The 24,988-nt window shown below is 38.2% G+C and overlaps 1 protein-coding gene across 3 annotated transcripts in view; it reads left to right on the top strand.

Annotated features, from left to right (window-relative positions):
• Positions 1-20,268, top strand: part of KCNK2 (potassium two pore domain channel subfamily K member 2) — a 109,483-nt gene extending 89,215 nt beyond the window's left edge. For 2 of the 3 annotated variants that reach the window (XM_040059793.2, XM_040059792.2), the window contains 2 exons: positions 3,466-3,605; positions 17,845-20,267. In XM_040059793.2, coding sequence (XP_039915727.1) covers positions 3,466-3,605; positions 17,845-18,162 — 458 coding nt within the window. In that variant the 3' untranslated portion in view covers positions 18,163-20,267. Of the gene's footprint in view, positions 1-3,465; positions 3,606-17,844 lie in introns of all 3 variants that reach the window. The other variant, XM_040059791.2, reaches the window with a different exon arrangement.
• The last annotated feature ends 4,720 nt before the right edge of the window (positions 20,269-24,988 follow it).

The following is a 24,988-nucleotide window of genomic DNA, read 5'->3' as shown; positions in this document are numbered from 1 at the left end:
TCATGCTGAGCCAGGGGTGTGTCCAGCATCCTGCAGGAGGGCAGTGTGCCCTCCCACGGGCTCCGTGTCTTTTTGGCATTTGGAAGAGCTCTTTGCCCCCTCAGGACTCGGTGGCTGTAATAGGGGCTCTCTGGAGTGAGCTGTGCTTTAAGCTGAAGACGGAGCACTGCCTTGCTCGATGTCTGGGCAGGACAGCATGTGAGGAGTGTTTTAGGTGTCTGAAGTAGCTCTCCATTTTGCACTGAGTGGCATCAAGTGGCTCCTTTGGCCTACTCCTATTCCCCGTCTGACAGCACAGTACTATCTTGTCCCCAGCCTTCCGCGCTTCCACGTTACCACATGAGCCAGTCTTTCTCTGTCCCCTCTTTTTTTTTCTTTTTTTTTTCTGTCCTCAGAGGTAATTCCTTTCAAGCTGCAGGGCTGAACCTCTATTTCTTTGGAGTGGGACAAATTACGTTTCTGGACTAAACACGTTTGTCAGGTTTGCCACAACAGAGATGGTGGACGGATACTTGTTATTCTGCAATTAAAACTGGATTATATAATTTTTCTGTATCCAGAGTAATTTGTAGTTCTGATGAAAAATTACAGCCATTTCCTTGTTTGCAGTGCCAACTTTTGAATAACCCAGAATTTTTTCCTGGCATGGAATTAAGATACTCAATGTTGACAGCACTTTCTATTCTCTCCTTCTAATTTTGAAGTAAAAATGCAAAGCCAACCAACTTTACAGAAATAATTACATGTTTCTATTTTGAGGCTGTTACTGTAGAAAGAATGGGGAAAAGAGTGGCAACAATGAAGAAAATTATTTACTTTTAAAGTACTTGTTTCACATAAATAAATAAGTAAAAGATATATTTGTAACCCTGATCTCTTACCCGAGAACAAGAACCTGTTCTAAAGCACACTTGAGATATTCATTAATGCCTTTCTTCACTTAAACAGAGTTCTTGACCTTAGTAAGGAAAATGTTTGGGCCATAGAACAGCTTATGTTTTTCAAAGTGTTGAAAATACCAAATAAAAATTATTTGGGAGATGTAAGAATGGTGGCAGCAGCAGTACAATAACCTATGATGGATGGGAAAGCTCTTTGATTTCTCATAGACCTCAAGCAACTTTAGATCAAATCTTTACCAGAAGGTATCTTGGCAATAAACTGTGGCTGCTCTTGGTCACAGATTACAGCAGTGAGACTGCTAGATTTCTTCTTCATTGTGGTTTTAACCTATTTTGGATCGAGTCTAGAGAAAGCTGGGAAAAGTTTTGTCCCTCAGCCCACAAAATTGGGTTTGCCAAACAAGCAACAAAACTCATCTTCTGCCTTCTCAGCATTTGTTTCCTAGAGGGTTGCATAAACCAATTTGCTTTGCATATCAACGTGGTAGTGTATCATATTGATATGCTTTTTATGAAGTTGCCCATAAAATCATTAGATTATCTCATATACTCCAGTACATTTAGTTATGTATATCATACCCATTTAAGTAAATTTGGTAGTTAATGAATTCTTGTCATTTAAATTCAGTACAGTTGAGTTGTGATCACATTTCTCTATGAAATCCTATTTAATGACATTCCCAGGTAACTTCATTATGGCAGCTTGAGCTTCCCAGGAGAGAGTAGTTATGTCAGGACAAACATCCTCAGGTATGTTTCTCTCTCCCTGAGATTTGATTAAATTGTGAAATCATCCAAAGGGTCCTTGAAATTCAGCTCAACAGCTAATAAAGATTTTAGTTTTGAAGCCTTATCCTAGGGTATTTCTTTGGATACCCTTTGTCCCTTTAACTTCAGGAAAGCTGAACTCCTTTGGGCATGGCTAGATGGAGCCATCTCCTGGCCAGCAGCATGGAAAACTTGGTTGAACATGAATATGTCCTAACTCCTGCCCCGGTGATTAACTTTGTTGTAAATAAAATAAGCATAAACTGTGAAGGAAGTTCTTCCTGCAGACTGACAGAGTCAGGTTCCAGTTTCACTTTATAAACATTATATGCCAAAAATTAAAAAACAGCCATGTGGATGCTTTCTATGATACTTTCTTGTGCATTGTAGGAACAGCTGAAGAAGAGGGTGAACCACCAAGTGTGGTTTATTACTATATTTTATAGTATTACATTACTATAGTGAAGACTGGTGAGCCACCATTTTTTGAAATAAAACAAATTTTGGTGAATTCATCTCTTGTGTAGTTGAGTAAACCATTGCAGCTCAATGCTTTTTTTTTTTTTTTTTTTTTTTTTTAATGAAAAAGTGTAATTGACATGAAAATAACAAAATTTCTGTCTGTGAGGGCTTCCATATAAAACTAGCCATCATTAAAATTCTTTGGGTTTTTGCGTGCAATCTCTGTGATAATAAAGCTAAGTAAAAAGGTTATTCTCCATGAGAGTCAATCGCAGTACTCTGACAAGGTGCTTGATATTTTGGGGACAATTTTCCTTTGATTTGTTTCAGTATAGGACACAGATACATAAAACAGCATTATGTACCTGTACTGGCTACTTTAATGTGCCTGAGAAGGTTTTACTGTAGAGCCTCTTCAATTATGGGCAGACATATCAAACTTCTTGCAGCAGCCCAAACTAGAAGTCTGGTTTTATTTGTTGTAACACAGCTGAAGTACAAGTTTAAGGCTTCTGTTTTATTACATGGCAAGATGTGAAATGTGAGTTATTTGTTGTTGCCAAGAGCTCTGGATGAACATAACTTCTTTTGTGAGGAAATAAGACATCTGTTCCTTATAGCTGTATTATACCTGAAAGCTCTATTAACAGACATCTCTGAAATTTATCCTTTTTTATATTTTGACGCTGAAAAAAAGTGACTGGTGCTTTTGGCATTCAGAAAAGTTACCTTCAGCAGACTTATTTTTCTGGGGGGGGTTATGATGAGTTCAACTCAAGTTCCTGCACTCTGGTTTTCTTCTGCAGAACGGAGACGATAATGTTTGCTTACCTACCAGGGGCACTTGTTAATGCAGATGCTGCTCATTCTTTCTTTACTGAGGCTAAAGGTTTTATATAAGTATTGAGATGTTTTAAAGTTCTTGCAAAAACAGATTTCTCAGTATATGATCACATTGCATGCTTTGGAACAATACATTAAACTCTGGTACAGTATCACTTTTTGGAGCAGGTGGGAAGTCATTTCATTCAAGCTGTCTTCACTGACCTCTGTCTTAAAAGACAGTGTATCAGAAGCTGAATCACTTTGTGTTCATTCAATAATTATTATGAATTGTTAACAGTCTTTGTCTAAAATTTGCATACTCCGGATGTTACGTTCAAGAGTGAACTAATTCATGTAATTTGTTTGAATTCAACAAAATATTTTGCATGGGTAACAATATAGAAGGCACAAGAAATTTAACCTGTTTTCGCTAAGAATATTAATTTAAAAACATCTTTGCACCTATAGCTATTAACTCTGAATTAATTTTTACTGTATTGTTTTTCAGGAGGATCAGATATTGAATACCTAGATTTTTATAAGCCAGTGGTGTGGTTCTGGATCCTTGTTGGACTTGCTTACTTTGCAGCTGTCCTCAGCATGATTGGAGACTGGCTAAGGGTCATATCAAAAAAGACAAAGGAAGAGGTAAGAATATTTTGAAGGGGGAAGCAATATTCCTTTTTAAAAACTTCAAATAGAAGCCAGGTGAGCTTATAGCTGCTTTTGCTCTTAGGGTGCATAAGTTTGTGTTCGTGTATGAACTGGAATGCAGCAGCTGAAACTGCAGGGAAGTACATAGCATAGTAGTCCATTCAAACATAGTGCTTTATTTTCAGGTCTGCATAGAAAATTGGATTAAATGCATTATTAAATTAAGTGTATATGAAGAGTTACGCTTGATTCATGGGGAAAAAAATCTTAAACTACTGTTCCAGGTAGTAGAATGTAAGTCCTATTTTTTAAGGCAAAAATCATTCTGTTTTGTTTCTATAAGGGATGCAAATATGTAAAGAAAATACTTAAGTAGCTATATTTGAGATACCGTGCTTTAGAGTGGTAAGAAAATAAATTTTTCATATCATGCAAGGTATTGGACTCAATTATTTAAATATCTGTGGGTGTGTTTTACTATTTATTTTCCACAGAATTACTTGATATTTGTAGTCAAGTATATCACTTTTTCACTTGTTTTCACTTGTGATTATTATTCCAATTATACAGCTATGTTTTAGGTTTTGTCATTTAAGAAAATGTCCTGGGTTTGAAAATGTTAGAGGGTAAATAAACTTTCCTTCAATTGCAGCGTGCATAGTTCAGATTTTACTGGAAGTCTGAGAAATTAATTTTCTTTGAAGCAACATATTATTTCCCTCTAATTTAGCTTGAGTTCTTTTGTGCGCATCAGTTGATTTATGCTGCTCAAACATAAAAACTCTAATTTGTTTTTGATGGAATGAATATGTTGGCTACTCTGCAGTGGCCTGCTCCTTACTTTGTTTTAGTTTTCCTAGCTGCAGGGCATGGCATCAATGCCCAGATGTATTCCTGGCAATCCTTGAGTTCCCAAAGCCTTTGCTCAGCAGGGTAGCTTACCCCTATGTACTTTCACTGACTGCAGCCCCTCAGGGTGCCTGCCACCTTCTGAGCAGGAGCAGGGGCACTGCTGGCAGCAGGCAGGAGGGTGGGAGCTGGGATCTTCTGCAGGATTAAACCCACTTTGTAAGGAATGTGGGGTTGGAAGCCTTTTTCCATTGCCCTGGCTGTACTCATGGCTCTGTGGTAGAGGCAGCCCCGTGGCAGGTCTGCTGTAAGTACACTTTTAGCAGGCAATTCACAACCACTTAGCCCTGAAAGAGAGGGCAATATTTATTTGAACAGCTTCAGTTCAAGAGTGTCATCTTTTGCCACACGCTGTAAATTTGAAAGGGTATTTATGACTTCCCTTCCACAATGGGCTTTACTAATGCCCTGCACAGATAGGGAGCAGCAGGTATCACCTGAGTGTTCCCATTTGCAGGTTCAACAGCTGGCAGGATCACAGGTTTGTTTCCTAGAAAAGCTCTGAGGGCACCTATGGCAGCCAGCCTTCCATGGCTTACACTGGCTCCAAGGAAACCAGTGCATCACTCCAAATGCCAATAACCTGAGTGGTTGTATCTGGTCATTTTGAACTTCAGAATTAGGCTGGTCTCACCTATTTTCCCCTCTGCAATAGGAAGAAGTAGGAGAACTCTGGAACTCCCCCAGGAAGTGGTCATAGCACCAAGCCTGCCAGAGTTCATGAAGCATTCGGACAATGCTCTCAGGCACATGTGGGAATTCTTGTGCAGAACCAAGAGTTGGATTTCAATGATCCTTGCATGTCCCTGCCAGCTCAGGATATTCTGTGATTCTAAGAGTGGTGTTTCCTCTGGGCTGTCTCCTGATATCCAGCTGTTCTCAACTTGGAGTATTCCCTAAATTGTCTTTCGTTTCCCTGGGTTACTTGTGTCTGGATGTTTTGGAAAAGATATGAATGTGACGGAGGCACTATGACTTCAGACTATGCAAATAATATTCTCCAGGCTTGTTCTTGCTATATTTTCTCAGACACTGTTGACACATTTTAGTCCTTCACACTACTTCCTAGAATTAATCTGATTTTTTACCTCAGTTTTCTCCTATTCTTTTTTGTTATCCAGACAGCATCTTATCCAGAGATCTTAGTATCTTGACTATATAGTTGACTATATAACACACTGAGGCTTTAATCTTACAATGATGATAATATATTAAGAATGTTTGAAATCTGTAGCTCTTTGTGAAGCTATTTCAATACAGACTAACTCTGTGAAGGATTTAAAGACACATGAATTGAAGAAACACAAGAATACCTCCAACACATCAAAAGCATTCCTATTTTTATCAAGAAAAATAGTTTGCTGGGTTGTTCCTTTCTCAGGCACTGGGAATGTGTAACCTAGTCCATCTTTTCATTCTTTCTCACCTTTATAGCCTAAACAAGCATATTCATTTTGTCTACAGCAAGGAAAAGCTCATTCTTCAGCTATATCAAAATTCTCTTGGCTGAAGCAGGTATTGGGAATTCTGCTGTATACAAGTCTCATGTGTGTTAGGTTAGATTAAAGACAGACATAACATAATTGGTGCCATTTGTTCAATTAATCATATCTCTGATGGTCAGAAATCTCCCTCCCTACTTCTTAACTCATTGCTCAGGCACGTGTGAGAATTCATAGCAAGAAAAAATGCTTCAGCAGTTTAAAATTCTATAGTTTTAACAATGGCAGAGACCAGTTTGAGAATTTAATTATGATATACCTTAAGTTGTGTGATAGAAGATAAAAAAAAAAAAAAATCCCTCTTGTATTCTAATGAAACTTTGTAGGAAGAAAGTAATATAAATATGTTGTATTTTCTAAATAAGATTCTTCTATTAGAATTTTACAAATATTCACTTTTTACACATTTCATTTTATGATAAAACCTGCTGCTCTTAGCTCATTCTTGCTATCTGCCTGGGAAAATCTGAGTGAAGATGCTGAAAGAGTTTAGTGGAAATGTAGTTCCCAAGTCTCTTCTGTGCCAGAAGCCAGATGAGACTGAATTTCTTGTCTTTTTTTTTTTCCAGTTAAACCTAAATTTACTGTGGACTGTTTGAACTTCTGTGGATGCTGATTATAGCAGAGGAACCTCTCTGGAGTTCCAATATCCATGAGTGCAATGAAAAACCCTAGTTCAAAGTATGGGGTGTATTTTTTAACTGTCTTGGAGAAACATTGTCAGTCCTTGGGGGAGTAGCACCTCATACCTAAAAGTAGCTTTTGAAGTGGGAAACAATGTTATATATTAAAACCTACTGAGATACAGAGCCCCTGAAAAAATCTACAGGACTAGGATCAATGCACTCTGAAAACAGTTTCATGCACTCTGAAGCAGTTTCATGTATTTCCTAGGAAATAGGATGCTGAAAATCTTCATGGAAATTATGGGGATTGCTATGGATATCAGCGAATAAACAAGGTTTTGTACAGGATGTATATCCTACTTTCCACAAAGGAAACAGTAGTCTAACGTGTTTTAGATAGGAAGGAGCAGATAATTCAGTAGTGATCAATTGTGGTTTCAGCAGTCTGAGACCCAGCAGCAAAATCTAGAGAATGTTACCTGAGTCCAGAATGAGACAGAGGTTGCAAGTGTTGTTCTTTACTTCCCCTCGACAACCAAAACTGTAAATCATCAGGGGTGTATCTCTTTTGATAGGTAACTGTAATTTTTTTTTTTTTCCTTTTTCCTGTAGTCTAAAGTAAAAAGGATCAATAAATATCAGCATATTTAGTCTTGAAGGGGAAGTCCTTCTTATTTCAGGAAGAAAGCATGCTGTTAATGAATATCACCTAAAATCTATAGCTCTATTCATATATTTTAATGTAGTTTTGTTGTTCTGATAGAAGCAGTTTACATAAGACTTCGAGATAATAATGCATTTCACGGTTTCAACAAAATCAAACAGCCATCTCTTTTTCAGTATACCACCAGGAAAGTTTGCCATATGCAAGTGGATCTGAGAGGGGGAAAAAAAAAACCAAAAAAACAACCAAACAAAACCCCACACAAACAAACAAACAAAAACCACAAAAAAACCACCACCCCCCCAAAAAACCCCAAACCATCACTGATCAGAAATGCACTAATGCACAGAACATCTGTATTTTGATATTAAAATCCAGATAACCAGTATGCCAGTCGGTTGCTCAGGTGGCTTTTGTCTCCTGAAGCACCCTGGAGAATTTTGAATGCATCAAATGGGGAGGGAAGTGAAAGACAAGTAGAGACAGAAGTGAAAGTTTTAGAAGGATTGATCTGGAAAGCAGCTCATACAGTAAGATAGATTAAATGTCAGAAAGTCACTGGAACATGCTGTGTGCTGTAATCTTAAGTAGGTGATCTGTCTCTGAAGTTCAACCTCAGCTATAGTAGCTTGCCTTAAGCTCCCTCCTCTTCAATATTCTCTACACTCTGATTACTCAGAGCACTTTTAAAGTCTTCTGATTTTAGTCTTTTTAAAAGATAAATTTTCAGCAGGATATTTTTTTTTCCTTGTCATATTTTTTTCTTTTACTTCTGTATGCAGCAGCTCCTGAAATCCATCATTTTCAGTAACAATGCCCACCCAACCAACAATCTTAGGCATTTGGGCTATAGATCCTGGAGTGGCCTGTTCTCTTCACTGTGTATCAGGAGTCCAGGTGACAGACTTATGTTAGATATCAGCTCAGTTTGGACAAGTGATTTTTTTCATGCTGCTTGTCTGTCTTTTGAATTGAACAACATGTATCCAGCTTTAAAGACCAAGCCTAAAATTTTATGAGACACAGAATCTTCACTTCTCGTGGAAATCCAAGAGGCAGTTGCTGTGATTGGTATTTATAAACAAATTCAACAAATTTGACTCATCTGACTCATCATGCAGTTTAATCATCCTGGCATCAGTGACAGAGCTGTCACTCAAGTCTGTCAAAACAGAATTAGACTTGTCATGATGATGCCATGGAGATTTTTGCACTCCTTATATTATTTGTTGTCTTTTTATTAGCTTCAGGATGAAGGCGCTCACCTAGCATGAGGGACCCAGTGTAAAGAGAACTTGAGCCCATTTCCCATATCCCCAGAAGAGGGACCCTAGATGTAGGCTGTATTCATGAAAAGATGAAAAAAAATCTAGTGGACTCCAGTGAGAAACAGTTTTGAAGGATTTTCACCCTCCACGCAAACAGATTGTCCTCAGAGGCTGTAGTGAGTGTGCATGACCAAAGAGGAGGAGGAAGTTGTTCAGTTGTTCAATGAACTCTTGACCTGGCTCTCCCTGTTTCAAGAAACAAAATCTGTTCACTTAGTAATGAAGATGGTAGAGAATAACTCTTCAGCCTGGTGATCAGAGTCACTTGCTGATCCATTTTGCATTGTTTCAAGTGAGATGGGTCAGCTTCTGTTGAAGAAAGCAACTTTTTGGACTTTTCCTTTTTTTATATCCACTCCCCCAACCAACCAACCCTCTCACCTACCAGCAAAACAAAACAAACAATCCAAAACATAAAAGAAAAACAGGCAAAAACAAAACAACCTCAAACCCTAAGCAACCAAAACCCAAAAAACCAAACCAAACTGCAGCAGTTTTACAAATTTTATACCCACAAGTTCCCTGAATTGGTCAGGGTGATGTGATGGAAATCTGTTCCAAGAAAGTACTGAATTGGAAATATTTGTGGGAGACAAATATAGTGTCAAAGCCATGGCATGCAAAGTAATTTTGCAAGGCAGTGATTAATAAGGGTAACCATTCTAAGATGTGTAAGCAGGGAACTGTTGAGTTCACGTAGGAAAGTGGTGCTACTGCTGCAGATGTTGTTAAAAGGTATATTACTGAAAAACAGCCCCTAGATTTGTGGTCTAAATTTCCGGAAGAATGCAGAGAGCTACAAAAATGGCAAGGGAAGCATTTGAAGAGAAAAAAGTATTCCATTAAGAGGGTTTTTTTTTGTTTGTTTGTTTTGGTTTTTTTTTTTTTTTTTGCCAATACATCCAAGATGTTCAGAAAAGTCTATTTGAGAAGGAACTGCCATGTTCAAAAAGGTGATTGTTTTTAATAATTTCTGTAAGATGGGAGAAATATAAAATCTTTCTACAGTAAAAAATACTTGTCTCCAGTCAAATTTGACTAGCAACATGACAAAAAACCCAACCAAAATAAACCCAAAGAAAGAGGTGGGAGTACAGTCTCTCTATAGCATCCTGGAGTGTCAGGGATATATAAAAAGTATTGGTGTATGGAGGTAATGGAAATGACTGACCTGGTTCTGAATGCAATTTGATCTCTTCCTTTCCATGGGTTTAAGTTATCCGGGTGATGTTCCTGAATTTGCCCAAGCAACAGTCTTAATACTGAGTTTCTCTATCTGTCGGTCTTTTAAAAGCCTATTGTGGTAATATGTGCAAGAATGAATAGGAAAGAATATCTTGTTCTGAAAATTCCTGGAAACTAACCAGCTGATGGCTTTTGACATTTTTTTGAGATCTTTCCTTGTAGTTTTGTGTACTTTCGACCTGTGATGCTTGCTTCACTTCAGATTCAGCACGCACACAGATAACATCTCCAGATTTTAGCTGTGGTTATATTTATATTGTTATCATGCCTCTTAGCTGGGCATACCAGGCATAGAGACTGCTGTTTTGTTATTGCATGTTGAGCACCAGGTCCTGGTGGGGTGCTGATTACAAGAGATGTGCTGCCAAGTAGGCTTCCATGAGGAGCAGCATGGCCCAGGGCATGGGGACGCTGTAAGTGTCTCTCATGCCAGTCCCTGTTGCCTGGCCCTGCTCTCCAATGGTGTTCAGGGAAGAAGAAAATTACTCCAGTGAAGGCTGTATGCAGCAACGGAGTGAAGGCAAGAGCTATTGAATGTGCAAAAATAAAACTAGAGCAAGAGACTTATACTTGAGTATATAAGAGAAATCGATTCAAGAGAGATCAGTTATAGTAATGGCATTTCTTGGAGTTCATCTCCCATGAAGATTCCCAGAATGTATGTTATGATGGTCTACATTGAGAATTCTTAATTTTTGGAGATAAGATGTAATTGATCCTTTGGTACAACAATAAATATATCTATGGTTTACTTTTTTGTGGGCTGAAAATATTCCAGGTTAAATATCACTGACATCTTCATGATTAGCATTCCTGAATTTTTTTTTTTTTTTTTTTTTTTTTTAGATAATCTCAGTGCTTTGATATTGTTAGGAAAAGACTCCAGAATATGTTACTAATATTGAGAGTATGAATCTGATACCTTTCTTGAGAATGAGTTCCCAGACAAAGCAAGTTCAGTAGAATGCCCTTGCAAGTAGGTGTGTTGACATTGAGGAAAATGCTTTGCAATTGCAGATAAAAGGGACCAAAGAATGTATGGAATATTCCCTTTCATAAGGAATAGGTGTAGTTGTAATACTAGTGCTGAACAGCCAAAGTGGAGCTTTAATATTTCACGCAAATATCACTCCAGCTATTGATACAAGAAAGTTAAGAAATTACCAGTTCTTGCTAGGACTTGACTAAGTAGTTACTATATTCATTCTTTACTACCAAGTTAAAATTATAAGTCCTCTTTTATGTTTGTTCTTTTTTCGTGTATCTTTATAAGCTAAAAAAGTCCAGTGAGTTTATGAACAGTTGTTGTCTCTTTCCTCTGGGAGAAAGTTGAGGCAGTCTTTCAGCTGCCTGTGGCTTGGGTTTCATTATGCTTCTAGTACAGTTCTTAAAATGTCTGCTATTCCTGGCTGCAGCCAAGTTGTTGTACAGCACAGGCAGAGGATACACACTGTTCCCCTGAACCACCTCAGGCTCCACTGTGGTAGAGCTTTATGCAAACCTAAGTAGTTTCTTGTGGCTAATTCAGGTGCATGTCATTCACTCTCACCAGGTTGAAAGTGGGGTTGGATGTCTCTCTGAGACAGCTGAAACCACTGAATAGGACTGATTTTTAAAGGAAAATATCAATATCTTTATTTTTTATTTTATCCTTTGGAAGTTAATAGTAAAGCAGAACAAGAGGGATTGAGATAATCAGACCCATAACTTGTCTACACAACTGAGGCTACACCCATGCAGATCTATGCAAACAGGTATCTGGTGGGCAATATTCAGTAATAGTTCTGAAGAAATACTTAGCATAACAGTCTTTATATTTATAGAAAAACAAAAGGTAAAACAAAATAACCATGTTGACTCTTAGTATAACTGGTTCTGTTTTGTAGGCATGATTTTTAGGTTGTTTTTATTTTGTTGAATCAAATCATGATAGAGGAAAAGGCCATTTCTTGCATCTGCCATCTGTTATATCTCCACAAAACATATTCCCACAGCTGCTACCATAGATGTTCCTCCACAAATAAAATAATCAAAATTCATGGGCTCTCTGCATTCCCATTGGAGAATGTGGTTTATTTCATCCAAGGCATCAGATGTGTTCATGTAAGTTATGTGGGTGAAACCAAACAATCATTGCTCATGAGAATGAACTCACAAGCACTGCTTATTACAGGACTGAATTCTCCAGTTTCTATCAGGAGAGTATTGTTCCCAAAACATTTCTGACCACCATGGCTACAAAAATACAATCATCTATGTAATTGAAGTCTTAGCCCAGAGGATGGCAATTTCAGAAAAGAGAGTCTTTTCCCCTCTGATACTTGTCTGAAAAGCAGAGGGATGGGTATACCAGTGAGTGGAACCAAAAAAGGCATCACTTATTGCTTTGTGTGTGCCATTCACTTTGAAATCAAAGTCTGGTACCTTAAAGACCCAGCTACAGAACTGAGGTCCTGACAGGATGAAAGCATAGAAGATGGTGAACCTGGTAAAGCTCAGCTTAGGTATCTCATTAATGTGGTATTTCTTGCATTTTCTGGCTGTCTACCTTTAAAGACAGGTAGAGCACACTCTTTTCCAAACACCTATCCACAGGTATTTTGGATATGTACTAATAACACTATAATAGCAGAAATACTGAAAGCCAGATCGTTGGGTTGGGAATTTTAGGTGGACTAAAAATGAGATTCCCTTAAAGTGCAGCAAATGCGCAGATTTCACAAAAAATTTTTGTGAAGCTTCTCTAACCCATAGAAACTGAGGTGGTGAATAGAAATTTGTGTCCAGAAGCAACTTGGGTGGGAAAAGGTGGCATGAGCTTGCCCAGAACTGCAGGAAAATGAGATGGCAGGTAGGAAACCTCTCTGATGCACTCAGGGATAAACCCACCCAGCAGCTGAGTTGTTAAACTTGTCACCCCTCTCCATACCTACAATTTTTTTTAAGGAATTTTGTGAACAATTTCTGTGAACACTGGCTGAATTTCCTGAGAACTAAGACAAAATGTTATGTTCTGTACTCTGCTGCTTGCATAATTTGACATGTAATGCACTTTCTAGTTTTGTCTGAGTAGCATATCATAGAGAGGTTAATTGGATGTGTTATTTTTAAGTAGCAGGATAAAGTACACTGGAGAGGAAAAATGAAGCTATGAAAATTCAGAGAATGCATTAGGGATAAATGCAAGAAATTATATACTGAGGAACATCTAGACTGTTAAGAATATCTGTAAGGAAGGGCGCTTTTTCACCCTAAAATGTAGTCAAATGGATACCTCCAGCTCATCTACTTGCTTTTTAGATTCAATTTTTTGGTTTGCACTAACATGCTCATCATAAGATGTATGAGCCCTTTATGCCAAAGGGAAACAACATAATGCTCAGCTATGACAGAAAAAGGTGCACACATTACTTAGAAATATATGTTTTCATTTTCTTGTGTGACATATATATAACGCTATTTTTTTTCTAATTTGCTACTCAGTGGTTTACCTCCTCCTGAGTATATCATACCTTTCATGTCATATATCTGAGCTCCATCCAAGCAGGATATATTTCTTCCCCCTCTGTAAGCAGAAGTAGATTAACAGATTATACTGTGATGTTGGGGTTTCTCAAGAATATCCCTGAGACAGAGAAACAAAACTAAGGTAAATTTAAGCTAGACAAGTGCATTTGTCTTGGTTTATTTAAGGATGTCCTTAATTATGCTTTTGTTTGGTTGGTTGGTTTTTTTTTTCCCCTGCTAGAGCACAGATGTATCATAATTCAAAGTACAGATTACTTGTGTACGGCCACATGGCTTGTGCTTAATAGGATGAGTAGTCTTCCTGAATGGGGGGAATTTTAGCATGCATTAGTATTTACACAATTTTGTGAGTGTCCAGAAAGTTTCTCAAACTTGTGGCAAGTATAAGGAAAAAGAGCAAATGTACTGAAGGATGAAGCAGGTGCTTCATTATGTTCAAATGTTTTTTTTGGTTTCAACAATGGCAACCCCTTGGGCATTCTTACATCCTGGCTTATGCTGTTGGCCTTTACCCAAGTGTGGAGTTCAGCTGGACAGAAAGCTAAAGCGCAGTAGCAATGAAACTGAATAGGAGCTTTTGATCCTACTAGAGGTATTGACTGCAAGCCAGTTCTAGGACATTATTCATTTAGATGGATTTTGGCAGGAGTAGGTGAAGGAATGGTGGCTTAACATCCATGTGTTTTTTTCTAGTTCTGTCAAATCCAGTGTATCTGTACTGAAGTTACATTGGTAATCATGTATACGTGCAGGCTGGGAACTGTTTGGTCATTCAGGAAGTTCGCACCGTACTTTATTGATGTCTGTTTTTCACTACAACCCCCCTCCTGCCCCCCAAAAAACCAAAGCAAAACAACAAAAAACACTAATGAACAATAGTGACTTTAACAAGAATGACTGGAACACTCTCCACAAATGGTTCAGAGGTAGTTTCTCATTATGTCCCGGTAGAGTAAATGCGATATCTTCACCACAAGTAGCCACGTAAATTGGCACAGATATTTGGAGGTGTTACTGGAGATGATCTCTGCTATTTGAGACATCCTCATAGGGTTGTTGGATATGGTGCAGGTCATATGGAATACCCTGGTAGTGGTAGATGGAGGCTGGGCAAGGAATTGGGTCAGTGCTGTTCATTTGTTGGGAAAGTTGTGGGTCTCGTTTTTTGGGGGTTGTTTTGGGGTTTTGTTGTCTTTTTTGTTGTTTTTGTTTTTGTGGTGAAGTGTGCTGTGTGGAATACTTAGTTGTGTTACTACATACCATAATTCTTAAGAACTTGTTATTGAGACTTGTCTTCCCTGAAATCATAAGGCAGTAGGGTGCTGCTTCCTGCTTCTTAAATACATAATAAAGTTACTTGCTGTTGATGTTCAATGTAGGTAGGTTGATACTCCTTGTGAAATATGTCTAACGCCTTGCAGTCTAATTTGGATTTTGATGTGGAGGAAGTCAGTTCAGGAGCTGGAATAGGACCATATCCCCTTACTAGAGGCATTTCTCTTCCCGGAAGGTTAAAGTGAGAAGCATCACCAGATTAGTGCTGCTTCTTGTATGGCTGAGTCGGGTGCTATCACTATGACACGTTTTTCCTATTGCTTCTGACATATTCTGTGACATTCAGCCTTATGTTAAGTACGTAATGTCAATAATTTCTGTGACTAAGAGGCTTTGTCCTCATGTCACACTGCCCCCAACTATAACAACTGTAGAGTCTACAGAGCTGTGCTGTAATGAGGCAAGAGATCTGGAGAAAAGTAAATTGTTTTTACAGTGGGTAGGTATGCCAAGAATTTAAATTTTTTGAGCAACACAGGCAACTGGCATTTCAGTGGCTCTGCATGAGACATGTTTTGGTTGTCAGAGCCCAGATGAAGAGGAGTTGTAACGTAGTGTGTTAAAATGTCATAACCTAAGACAGAAAGAACCTGAACATATTGCAGTTATGTCCCTATGGATCAAATTAAATAAGCAAGTTACTAATGTACACTGGTAGTTAAAATGGCACATTTCTTTTCTTATAACCCTGCTTGAGTCTGTAAGTGCTATGGAATTAAGAGTTTTTGCTTTAAAGAGGTAACATTTTTGAGTGTGTTTCAGTTCACGTGAAAAGTAGGGGCCAAAAGCCATGATTTGGGGGATGCCTAGTTCAAACAGCACTGAACTCCTGGTTCTTAATGTGTTCCAATTCCCTCTGTAATGCATCTTGATTCTACTTAGCAATAGCATTAACAACAACGTGTTTCAATTTGTATTTTTCTCCTACAATTTTAATATAAACCAACATCACAACTTTGGTTTATGGGCGGGTAGAATTGTGTCCACCATGTTAGTGTTTCGCACAACCTCAGTTGGAATGAGGCTATCTCCAAAGGCATATTTATTGACACACTTCAGCTGGCTGCATAAACTTGCTTCCCCAAAGAAAGAAATCTTACTAGAATTCAGACATCAGATATACCAACAACTACAATTTTAAGATTCTCTTGAATACCTTGAATGCCATAGAGAAGCTTGCCCTGTGCAAGACAGGTCCATCACCAGGAGCATTCTGAGCCTATCCTAGAGGTCACATTAGCTTGCTTTCTTCAAAAGCAAGGCCGGTTGGATTTTCTCCTGGACAAACATGAAATTTTGTAAAAATGAAAAAAAAATTAAATAGATAAATAAACATTTTTGAAAGTTTATGGAGAGACAGTTCAAGGTGGTTGTATTTTCCAGTAAGTTGCTGAGACACAATTTTAAATCCTGATACCATCTCTTGAATGTGACCACATGCAATGCCAGAGATGTGTGCAAAATACCTGGTCTGTTAAATGCTTACACAGCTGGTGAGAGGTACATATATATACAGTAAAATAGAAACCTGTGTACTGGCTCTTTGCTCCCCCAGTCAGAACCGTTCTCCTGGGCCTGGGCAGCCTGCCTTTAGTAAGGCTTAGGAAAAGAAGAAAACTGCATCAGGGTGTGCATTGATACTATTTATCATATTTTTATTACTTGTTTACTACAAGTAAAAATATTGGAGCAGCTGAGATGTTTCAGCATTGCAGATTTCATTATTTTCAGATCTGAAATGTAGTCTGTCTGAACCTAGCTGCACAAATTAAATACTAATAATCATTCAGCTAGGTGAGTCCTCTGTGTATTGCAGATAATTACCCTTGTTTTAGAAAACAGACATTTGTCCACATTTGTCATCTATCTAATTCACTGAAGTGGAGACAAATGTAATAAAATGACTCTTGGGTAAAGAGATCTTTTTGTTTCATTTCTGGAGGGGGAAAGTTTTCCTGAAACTCTAATCAGCTCATCCAGGAGTGACAGTTTTTACCTTCATTATATTCCTGTTTTCCACTGCACTGCAAAGCATGAATAAGCTTGTGGCTTTTTCTCTGATGGTTTGCCCTCTATATTTCTCTGTGTAAATCCTTATTTCATTTCTGTGCTTACCAAGTCAGGATTTGCTTGCCAGTGATTGAAATTCTGGACTGAACAGTGCCAATTAGACTAATTTATGTGGGTTAAATTCTACTGAAATGCTTCACTTCGGAGTTATATTTATGAGTAGTCTATACTCCCTGTGTTGCACCTTCTCAGTATTAAGCTGTGGAGGGAGAGGAGATTTAAATAGAAACAATCTATTTTCTTTGGAGCTACAATGAGATAATCATCAAAAGGCGCCTCCTTTAGTTACCTACGTAACTTATTTAATGTAACAGTGGTTTGACTTAAATACAAGTGCAAAAATATAAATAGTAAATACATGACAGGCCATAGTTTACCTCAGACTAGATCTGCTCAGTCTACCTTATGCCATCTCTGAGGAAATATAAGGGTGATTTGGGATTCAGGGTGGGAAGTCACTGAGGTGACTTTTAACTGTTGCTCTGTTGGTGCTATGTTTGAGCAAGCACGGAAGAGAGGATGCAAACAAAAAGATTCCTTTAAAAAAGATTTTCTGTCTACATTTAGAAAATTCTTTGCCAAGTCTCCCAAGGATCTTTCCAGAGACAGTGAAAGTGCTCATAAATAACCCCTCATCCTAGTAACAATACATTACACAGCCTGGATTGCTGGGATTTCAGCATCCCCTGACCAGCTGGGTATTGTGCTGCTGTCAAGCCTCTGCAGCTTCCCTGTATTGCTGACTGCCGATGATAAAAATTAAAAAAAAAAAAAAAAAAAAAAAAAAAAAATCAGCAGAATATTATTTTATTTGTGTCTTTGGAATTGTTGTTAACTCTTACTGGTGCAACATTTCTTCTTTAGTTACAGTCAATAAAGCAGTGAGTCTTTGGCATGAGAAATTTGTGCCAGCGGCAGCGGCAGCTCTTTGGCAGCCCTGCACTCTCACCAGGCTCCTGAAGACAAACAGTGTCTGAAGTCCCTGGTGCCATAATGTTTCCTTTTTATTCCTGATCTTTGCTGCAGGTCGGGGAGTTCAGAGCCCATGCTGCAGAGTGGACAGCCAATGTTACCGCTGAGTTCAAGGAGACGCGGAGGCGCCTGAGCGTGGAGATCTACGACAAGTTCCAGAGGGCCACCTCCATCAAAAGGAAGCTCTCTGCAGAACTCGCCGTCAACCACAACCAAGACCTGACCCCCTGCAAGAGAACACTGTCAGTGAACCACCTGACCAGCGAGAAGGACCTGTTGCCAGCTCTGACAAAGACGGACAGCATTTACATGAATGGCTTGACGCCACACTGTGCAGCAGAGGAGATAGCCGTGATTGAGAACATTAAGTAGCCATGACTTTGGATCCCAGCCTTTGGGAAGCTCTCGGCTTAGACTAGCCATACACCATTTTTTTCCACCCTGTCGATGACCAGTTGCTAGCAGCATTTTACATGTGTGCATGAGTTCCACAGAAAAACTACAGTCCCGAGTTACCATCGCATCTCTTCAGAGACACAATGATGAATGGCACTGCTGTTTCCGAAAGATGCTGGAACAAGCAATGTTTTCTGCCTTTATCTGCCCAGACTGTTTTTCACTTCTAATGTGCCATATGGCCTCACGAATGAATCTCACTTGTTTATGGTAACAATGTAGCTTTGAGGGATCAGTCCTTAAAATTTCAGGGTCTACCTTACTGAGCCTAGGAATGGACCATTTCTGGACTACAACACATTTGTAAATGGCAAGAAATTCTTATGCAGCCTTTTACCTAAGAAATTTTGGTCAGTGCCTTATCTTTTGAAGAACCAGAACCTCTACAGTTCCTGTACAACTTTTGTTTGTTTGGGTTTTTTTTGCATGAGAAGTGTATTTCATTTAAGCCTTTAGTTTTTCTTGAAACGGTGGTGTTTCAAAGGTGTCTGTTGTGAAGATACCAACCAGCATGAATGAATGCCAAAACTCAACAATCATCAATTGATGGTCTTAGCTCCAAATTTAGAGGCACTGCAGTTTCAAAAGTTGCAAACCTATCCCCCAGAGGCATTTTGTTTTACTCAGGTCTAGCTGATACTTGTTCATGCTGACTTGTAGGATTTGCAGACCCTTTTCAGGTCTTAGTTTTCCAAGTAGTGTTCAGCAGTTGTTTTTCTCTGCATCAGATATACCAAAAAAATCTGCAGCCTATTTATCACTAAATTATTTGGTAGATGTCAAGAGCAAATAAAAATTACTATTTTGATGAGAGGCAGGGGGGAGGCTTTAATTGCTGTGTTCTAATAATCACGTCCAAAAAACCAGTGCAGAAGAATACAGCTATTTTTAATAAGCATAAACCTTCTGCCAGATATTTGATATGAAAAGGATTCTTAATTTCCTTTTTAAGCCAAGTCACCCCAGAGGCTACATGATATTTTACCCAGGAATCCTGGTGGAGTGCTTTCCTGAATGTCACATGGGCTGCCTGTGCCAGAGCTGTGGCTAATGTGGGAATGCAATTGAAACTGGTATCACTGTGACTTTCTACATTTCAAATAAAGATGGCTCTGAGTATCAATGCAGGCATGAAGAAGAGCTGATAAATAGCACAATCTGAATACCAGTGATTGTTCAGACAGGATAGGCTGACAAGAAGCAGATCTAAACCAGACTTTGGGTTTTCTTTATTGGTTTTAAGAAAACACATTGATTTTGTACCTTCTGTTTTACTTATAGGTGTACATGAGCTTCAGAAGAAATGCAGGATGGAATGGATAATTTCACTTTTTTTTTTCTTATGTTAGTCTATTGTAACCTGGCTGTACATAAAATGAATAGAACAGGCCTTAAAGAAAAAAATTAGGCTCTGTAAATTAAAAAAACACAATGGGACTTTGCTGATTGGGCATGATTCAAGTGGCAAATCTTACAGCATCTCTGACCATTAGATAACATGCAAGATATGAATGTTCATGTTTTTTGGATGCTTAGCTTGTTTTCTAATAAATATAAGTTAATATGTAAATTCAGTGTAAATATCAAGTCAATTAACATTTACAGAGAGTACGCTTTTAAAACTAAGAAAGTTCCATGACACAGCACCAAGCAATGTTCTTATAACAAAGACCCTTTTCTCCCCAGCACAGTGTTCTGAATGTCCACATGGCAAGGCTTCTTCTTGCCATGTATAAACTGTGAATTGTAATGAAAAATAAAGTTTTTAATTAAAATAAGATTTCCTGAATCTCCTGCTTGCTACAACTGGAATGCTAAGGAATAATTTGTGAAACAGATTTTTATGCTTTCATTGGTTACAGAGTATAGCAGTTTGCCACCTGCTTTAATTTAAGCTGGTTTAGCAATAAAGGCTTGACTTACCCAGCACAGAAATGATTTTTTTTTTCCTTGATATTAAAAACTATGCTCTTTGGCCACCACACCTTAAGTTGTATTTCTTGCTCTTTTGTTTCAAAAACTTATCAGGGTTCCATTTCTTCCATCATGTACTACAGAGCTCCTGGCAATTGCTCCATCCTTGCCCTGGGGGAGGTGCAGGGGGCTCTGCCCCTTTGTGCTGCTGGGGCTTGTGTGGCTGCTGGCGCCTTCCTTCAGAGTGTGTGAACAAGCAGCTCTAGGGACAGTAGCCTTTCATACTGCAGAAGGTTTTTCTACAGTGAATATTTCACAGGGGCCTCTTGAATTGGGTCTTGGCCAAGGGAATGAGCGCCCACACCAGCCTAGTGGTTAGTGAGGAAGATTGGGGTTTTTATATTGTTTCAATCTGATTTGTGTGGGGTGTATTTTAGTGCCTTTTGTAACTGATTTTTCACAGAGGGACGGGTAACGTTCAAAGTTTATTGTCCTTGATTCCCTGAGATATTTTAGGTTAAAGCCTTGTATCCTTCTAACCAGCTGGTTTCCTGTTAGCAGCCTACAGAAGTGCTTGGCTTTGTGTCTTGTTTCGTTTTAAAGAGTCTCAGGACTCTCAATGTTTGAGATACAAATATGGATACTTAAACTCATTCTGGTTTTATTTGCTTTGATTTTTGAATATGATCTCTGGGAAAAAAAAATCCCTGTTAATTTATATGTATATACATGTATTTTTCACTTTCATAATGGATCTAAATTATCCTCCCTTATCCAAAATTGATTTACCAGTGGGGAACAAATCATAAATAAATAAAATCCTTTATTTGGAAGTTTAGTAACTGAAGGAGAAAAGGTGCCACAGTCCAGATGGTATAGGTAGGTAGAGTTTTTATGATCCAAACATGTCCAGTGTCATTAAAGTTACTGGAAAATCTTTTTCTCAGTTTCCACACGCAGTGATAGACCACAAAGACTGAGAATGGCTCAGTTAATTTATAATACTTGATGAACTCTAAGGTTTTTCTTTTTATTCCCACAAGAGCAGATTTTTGTATTAAAAAAACATTCTTTCTTTCCTCTGGAAATTTAGCATAGCTCATTTTCCCTTCCAAATATGGAGCTACTAAAGCATAAATTAGGATCCATTTGTACCTTCTTTTCTGTCACCTTTACATGGAAACATTTCAGACTACTGATATGCTTGGTACTTAAGCAAGATTGTGAAAATGATAAGGGGCTGTTTTCTTTTATACTAAAAAAAAAAAAAAACCATTGGGAAAATGCTCTAGATGAGAGATAAATTGTGGCACATAAGAATCTATAAAGGCCTGTGGCACCTAAAAGAACAATTTCTTTCTCAGCATTACACTAAGCACTTCATTATTAAAACCAACTTGAAATCTCTTGAAGGGGTAGCTAGAGGTGATCTGTATTGTTTACTGTTGGCTGTGATAACCTTGTCTTTTCTTTTTTATGATTTTCTTTGCATTCTTTGGTGTTCTGTACTGGATAAAATTGTCTATGTTGATGAAACTGTCAATTTTTGGGTAGCCCTGTGTGAGAACCAGGGAGATCGTGTTGCAGAGAATTTTTACCATGGCCCATTCTTGCTTAAGTACCAGGGCAAGAAGTTTCCTTGGCATCCCCCTCTATGTGTTTTGTAACCCCAAGCTCTCTCTCCCTTTTTTCCTAATATTTTGGGAGGCTTGAGGTGTTACTGTCAGAGCAGTGAAAATCATGAAAGGATCAAACCCAAAAGCTTGCTGAATCTCATGAGCATCTCAGCCATGTTTATCCCTCTCCACCTCTTCCTGATTCCATAGGAGGAAAACTTGAGGGTAACAGAAACACACAGAAAAGCTGAACCTCTGAAGTTTCCACCCTTGACCTAAAATGGACCTTCCTTAGGTCACACTGTGAGACCAGGATGGCAGACGGGAGTTCTGTACATTTGTTTGGAGTTCTTGCTCCTCTAGCATTTTTTCTACACTAATGACCTCTAAAGAGGAATGCAACACAACCTGCAGAGGAAAGGAGGCTGCTCTACTTGGTCAAGTCTACATGCACATCAGAAGTGGATATACATTTATAACTAAATCCTGGGAAGGCGATTTTCCTGTCAGGGAAACTACTTACAGTGTTGAAATACAGCAGTAATACTTCTAATAAATTCCTGTCATACAGTTATGTGATAATTAACTTTTCTTTCTTACCCTGCAGTACTCTTTGAAAGGAAAGGACTTCATATATATGGAGAAATACACATATTGTATGACTTCCAGAGTTAATTATTTTCATTTATATATATATATATATATATATATATATATATATATATTTCTGTTGCCCTGCAGATTTAAATGAACAATGTGACCTTATAGCAAATAAAGTGTTCCTTTTGGGAGAAGTAGGCAAGATGCTGATTTACTGTTATTGGAAATAACAAGATGTTGAGCTACACAGAGTTTAAAAATGCCAGCGTTTTCATTTCAGCAAACATTCTCTGCTTTGCCAAATTATTGTTACAGTTGTAAAGAGCCTTTGTGAGAATCGATAGGTATAGTTTTATTGCACTTGGAAAATTTCAATTTTAAGCCATTGCTTATCATGCTCTTAGGAACTTTCAGAGGAATATATTGAATAGGCTTGTAAACAGGTACATTACTTATTGTACAACAACAAGTCCCCTTCATGCATAACAACTGATATAGTGGCATATGCAGCTTCATTTTCTGGACCCAGATATATTTGTGCCTTCAATATGTATTGACATTATTGCATCTTCTTAAATTATCTAAAAAATCCACTTTGGTATAATGACTATAGTTTCGTGTAAACTCAGTGATTTGAAAATATAACTCAATTTTAAGTCAGTATCTTAGAAAATCAATAAACTTCACAACTTTTTATGAATTAGAACAGTCTATCAGCACTGGTGATGTAATAAATAATATCTTATTGATTGCCTGTTTTAATTATTTCTGAATATTAGCTGTTTTCCTACCCTAGTTACTGGAGACATAATTATGAAGAAAGCAACTCATCTCCATGGTTTGTGATCAATACGCTATGACTGGGCTGCTGGTATTAGAACTCTTGGTTAAAAATGAGGTATTAAATTCTGCCTGCACTGCTACTAATTTTAGTAGTAGATTCATTAAGTTCTCTGAATGCACTGATTTTTCTGGGAATGTCACAAGAGTGTTTATATAAACCTCTCTATTTTGACTTTGGCAAACAAAGGTACTTAGTGAGAAACTCCTTTAGAAGGATTGACTGTGTTAATTCAATTGTTAATAATAGCTAATTCTCAAGACTAACTACATGCAGCCAGATCTTCATCCTCCAGAGAAAGGCATATAACACATGTACAACAGAGATCCTGATGGGAACGTGCTATACGTCATTAGTAATAAATAACAATATTCTTCAGAAGATACTCAACAGCAGTTTAGTGTTAGCTCAATTTCTTTTTCTTTCACTATCAATTTGATCCTTCAAATTAAACACAGTGTTCTGAGAAGTTTTGCTGAAGTAATACGCTTGCTGTGAAAGATGTATTTCAGTCTTGATCCTTCAGGGGATACTGAGAAAAACTCTGCTGAGTTACTAGAAAAGTGAACATATATGTTGAAAACTTTCTTATGGGAACATGAGAGAATACATTACTGTACTGCTGATTTTGACTTTCATACCAGTGACAGGTCTGCTTCTGTTTTGTGTGGATTTTGCTTTTTCTACAAAATTATAATATTCAGTATTCACGCACTCAAGCACATAAAGCCCACCAGATCTAGTAGGAAATGTGATATCCCAGATGTAGTTAGCATACCCTTCTCTGTAATGTATTGGCATTCAGAACCATTTGTCACTTTGCTTGTTCTGTAGCAGAAGAGAAGGGATTTACAGATTTGAAGGCATCATGTTGCACATTTGGACAGAATAATAACCCAGGAGTTGCAGGCTTGGCCCTTCAGAACTGCAGACTGATAAGTCACAAAGTATGAATGCTTTTTTAATAGAGAAGAGCACCATGGTTTGTAGCAGAGAGAAGCATAAAAGATTAGGCTCTTCTGTGAGAAACGAAAGTGGGAGTAACGTGTCATGTACTATTGTACTTCATAAAGTGGAGGTGGTACAGACACAAAGACCTTTTCATTTCTCAGTGTCCTCAGGGACTCTCAGGAGAGAGTCAGACTGTAGCCTGCATTATATCACTGTGCCCTTGCTCTTTTGCAAGCTCTGAACGTGCCCCAGCTGTAGAGGTACTGTCCCTTCCCGGGTGCCACTTGGCTGACAGTGGTGGGGTGGCTTGACAGGGGTTCACTTTCTCTTGCTCTTACAACACAGGTGGAGTATGAAGAGATGGGTTTGGCTGTTTAGGAGCAACTTGCAGTCCTTTGGAAAGAGGCACACCTGAATGAAGTAATTTTACTTTGGCTAATATGAAGTCCTTAAAACTTTTATATAGAGACATGGTTTTGGAAAAATGGATTCCTATTTGCTCAACCAAGATCAGAGCAGGGGCTGCAGTTTTGGTTTATCACTGCAGCTGCATGCTGCTTTTGAGCTTGACTTGTCTCTGAATGAGCAAGACTAGCACAGAATTAGCACTGGAAGTGGTTTCTGCTTGTGTAGGCAGAAAATACAAGAAAACAATTCCTCAAGAATTAGAAATTAAAACGTTCTTCCAAATTCAAGCTGCTGGTTGGTGATCATGGAATCAGGTTTAGAAAGGAAAGTTTTATTGACAGTATAGAAGAGCTGCATTTGCACATTGCTCCATACTTACTGTCCTTTAACAGAGCTACCTGTTCCAAGAGTA

Source organism: Hirundo rustica, chromosome 3, assembly GCF_015227805.2.
Source record: "Hirundo rustica isolate bHirRus1 chromosome 3, bHirRus1.pri.v3, whole genome shotgun sequence".
NCBI classification, from domain to species: domain Eukaryota; kingdom Metazoa; phylum Chordata; class Aves; order Passeriformes; family Hirundinidae; genus Hirundo; species Hirundo rustica.
This window is presented reverse-complemented; position numbering and strand designations above follow the sequence as displayed.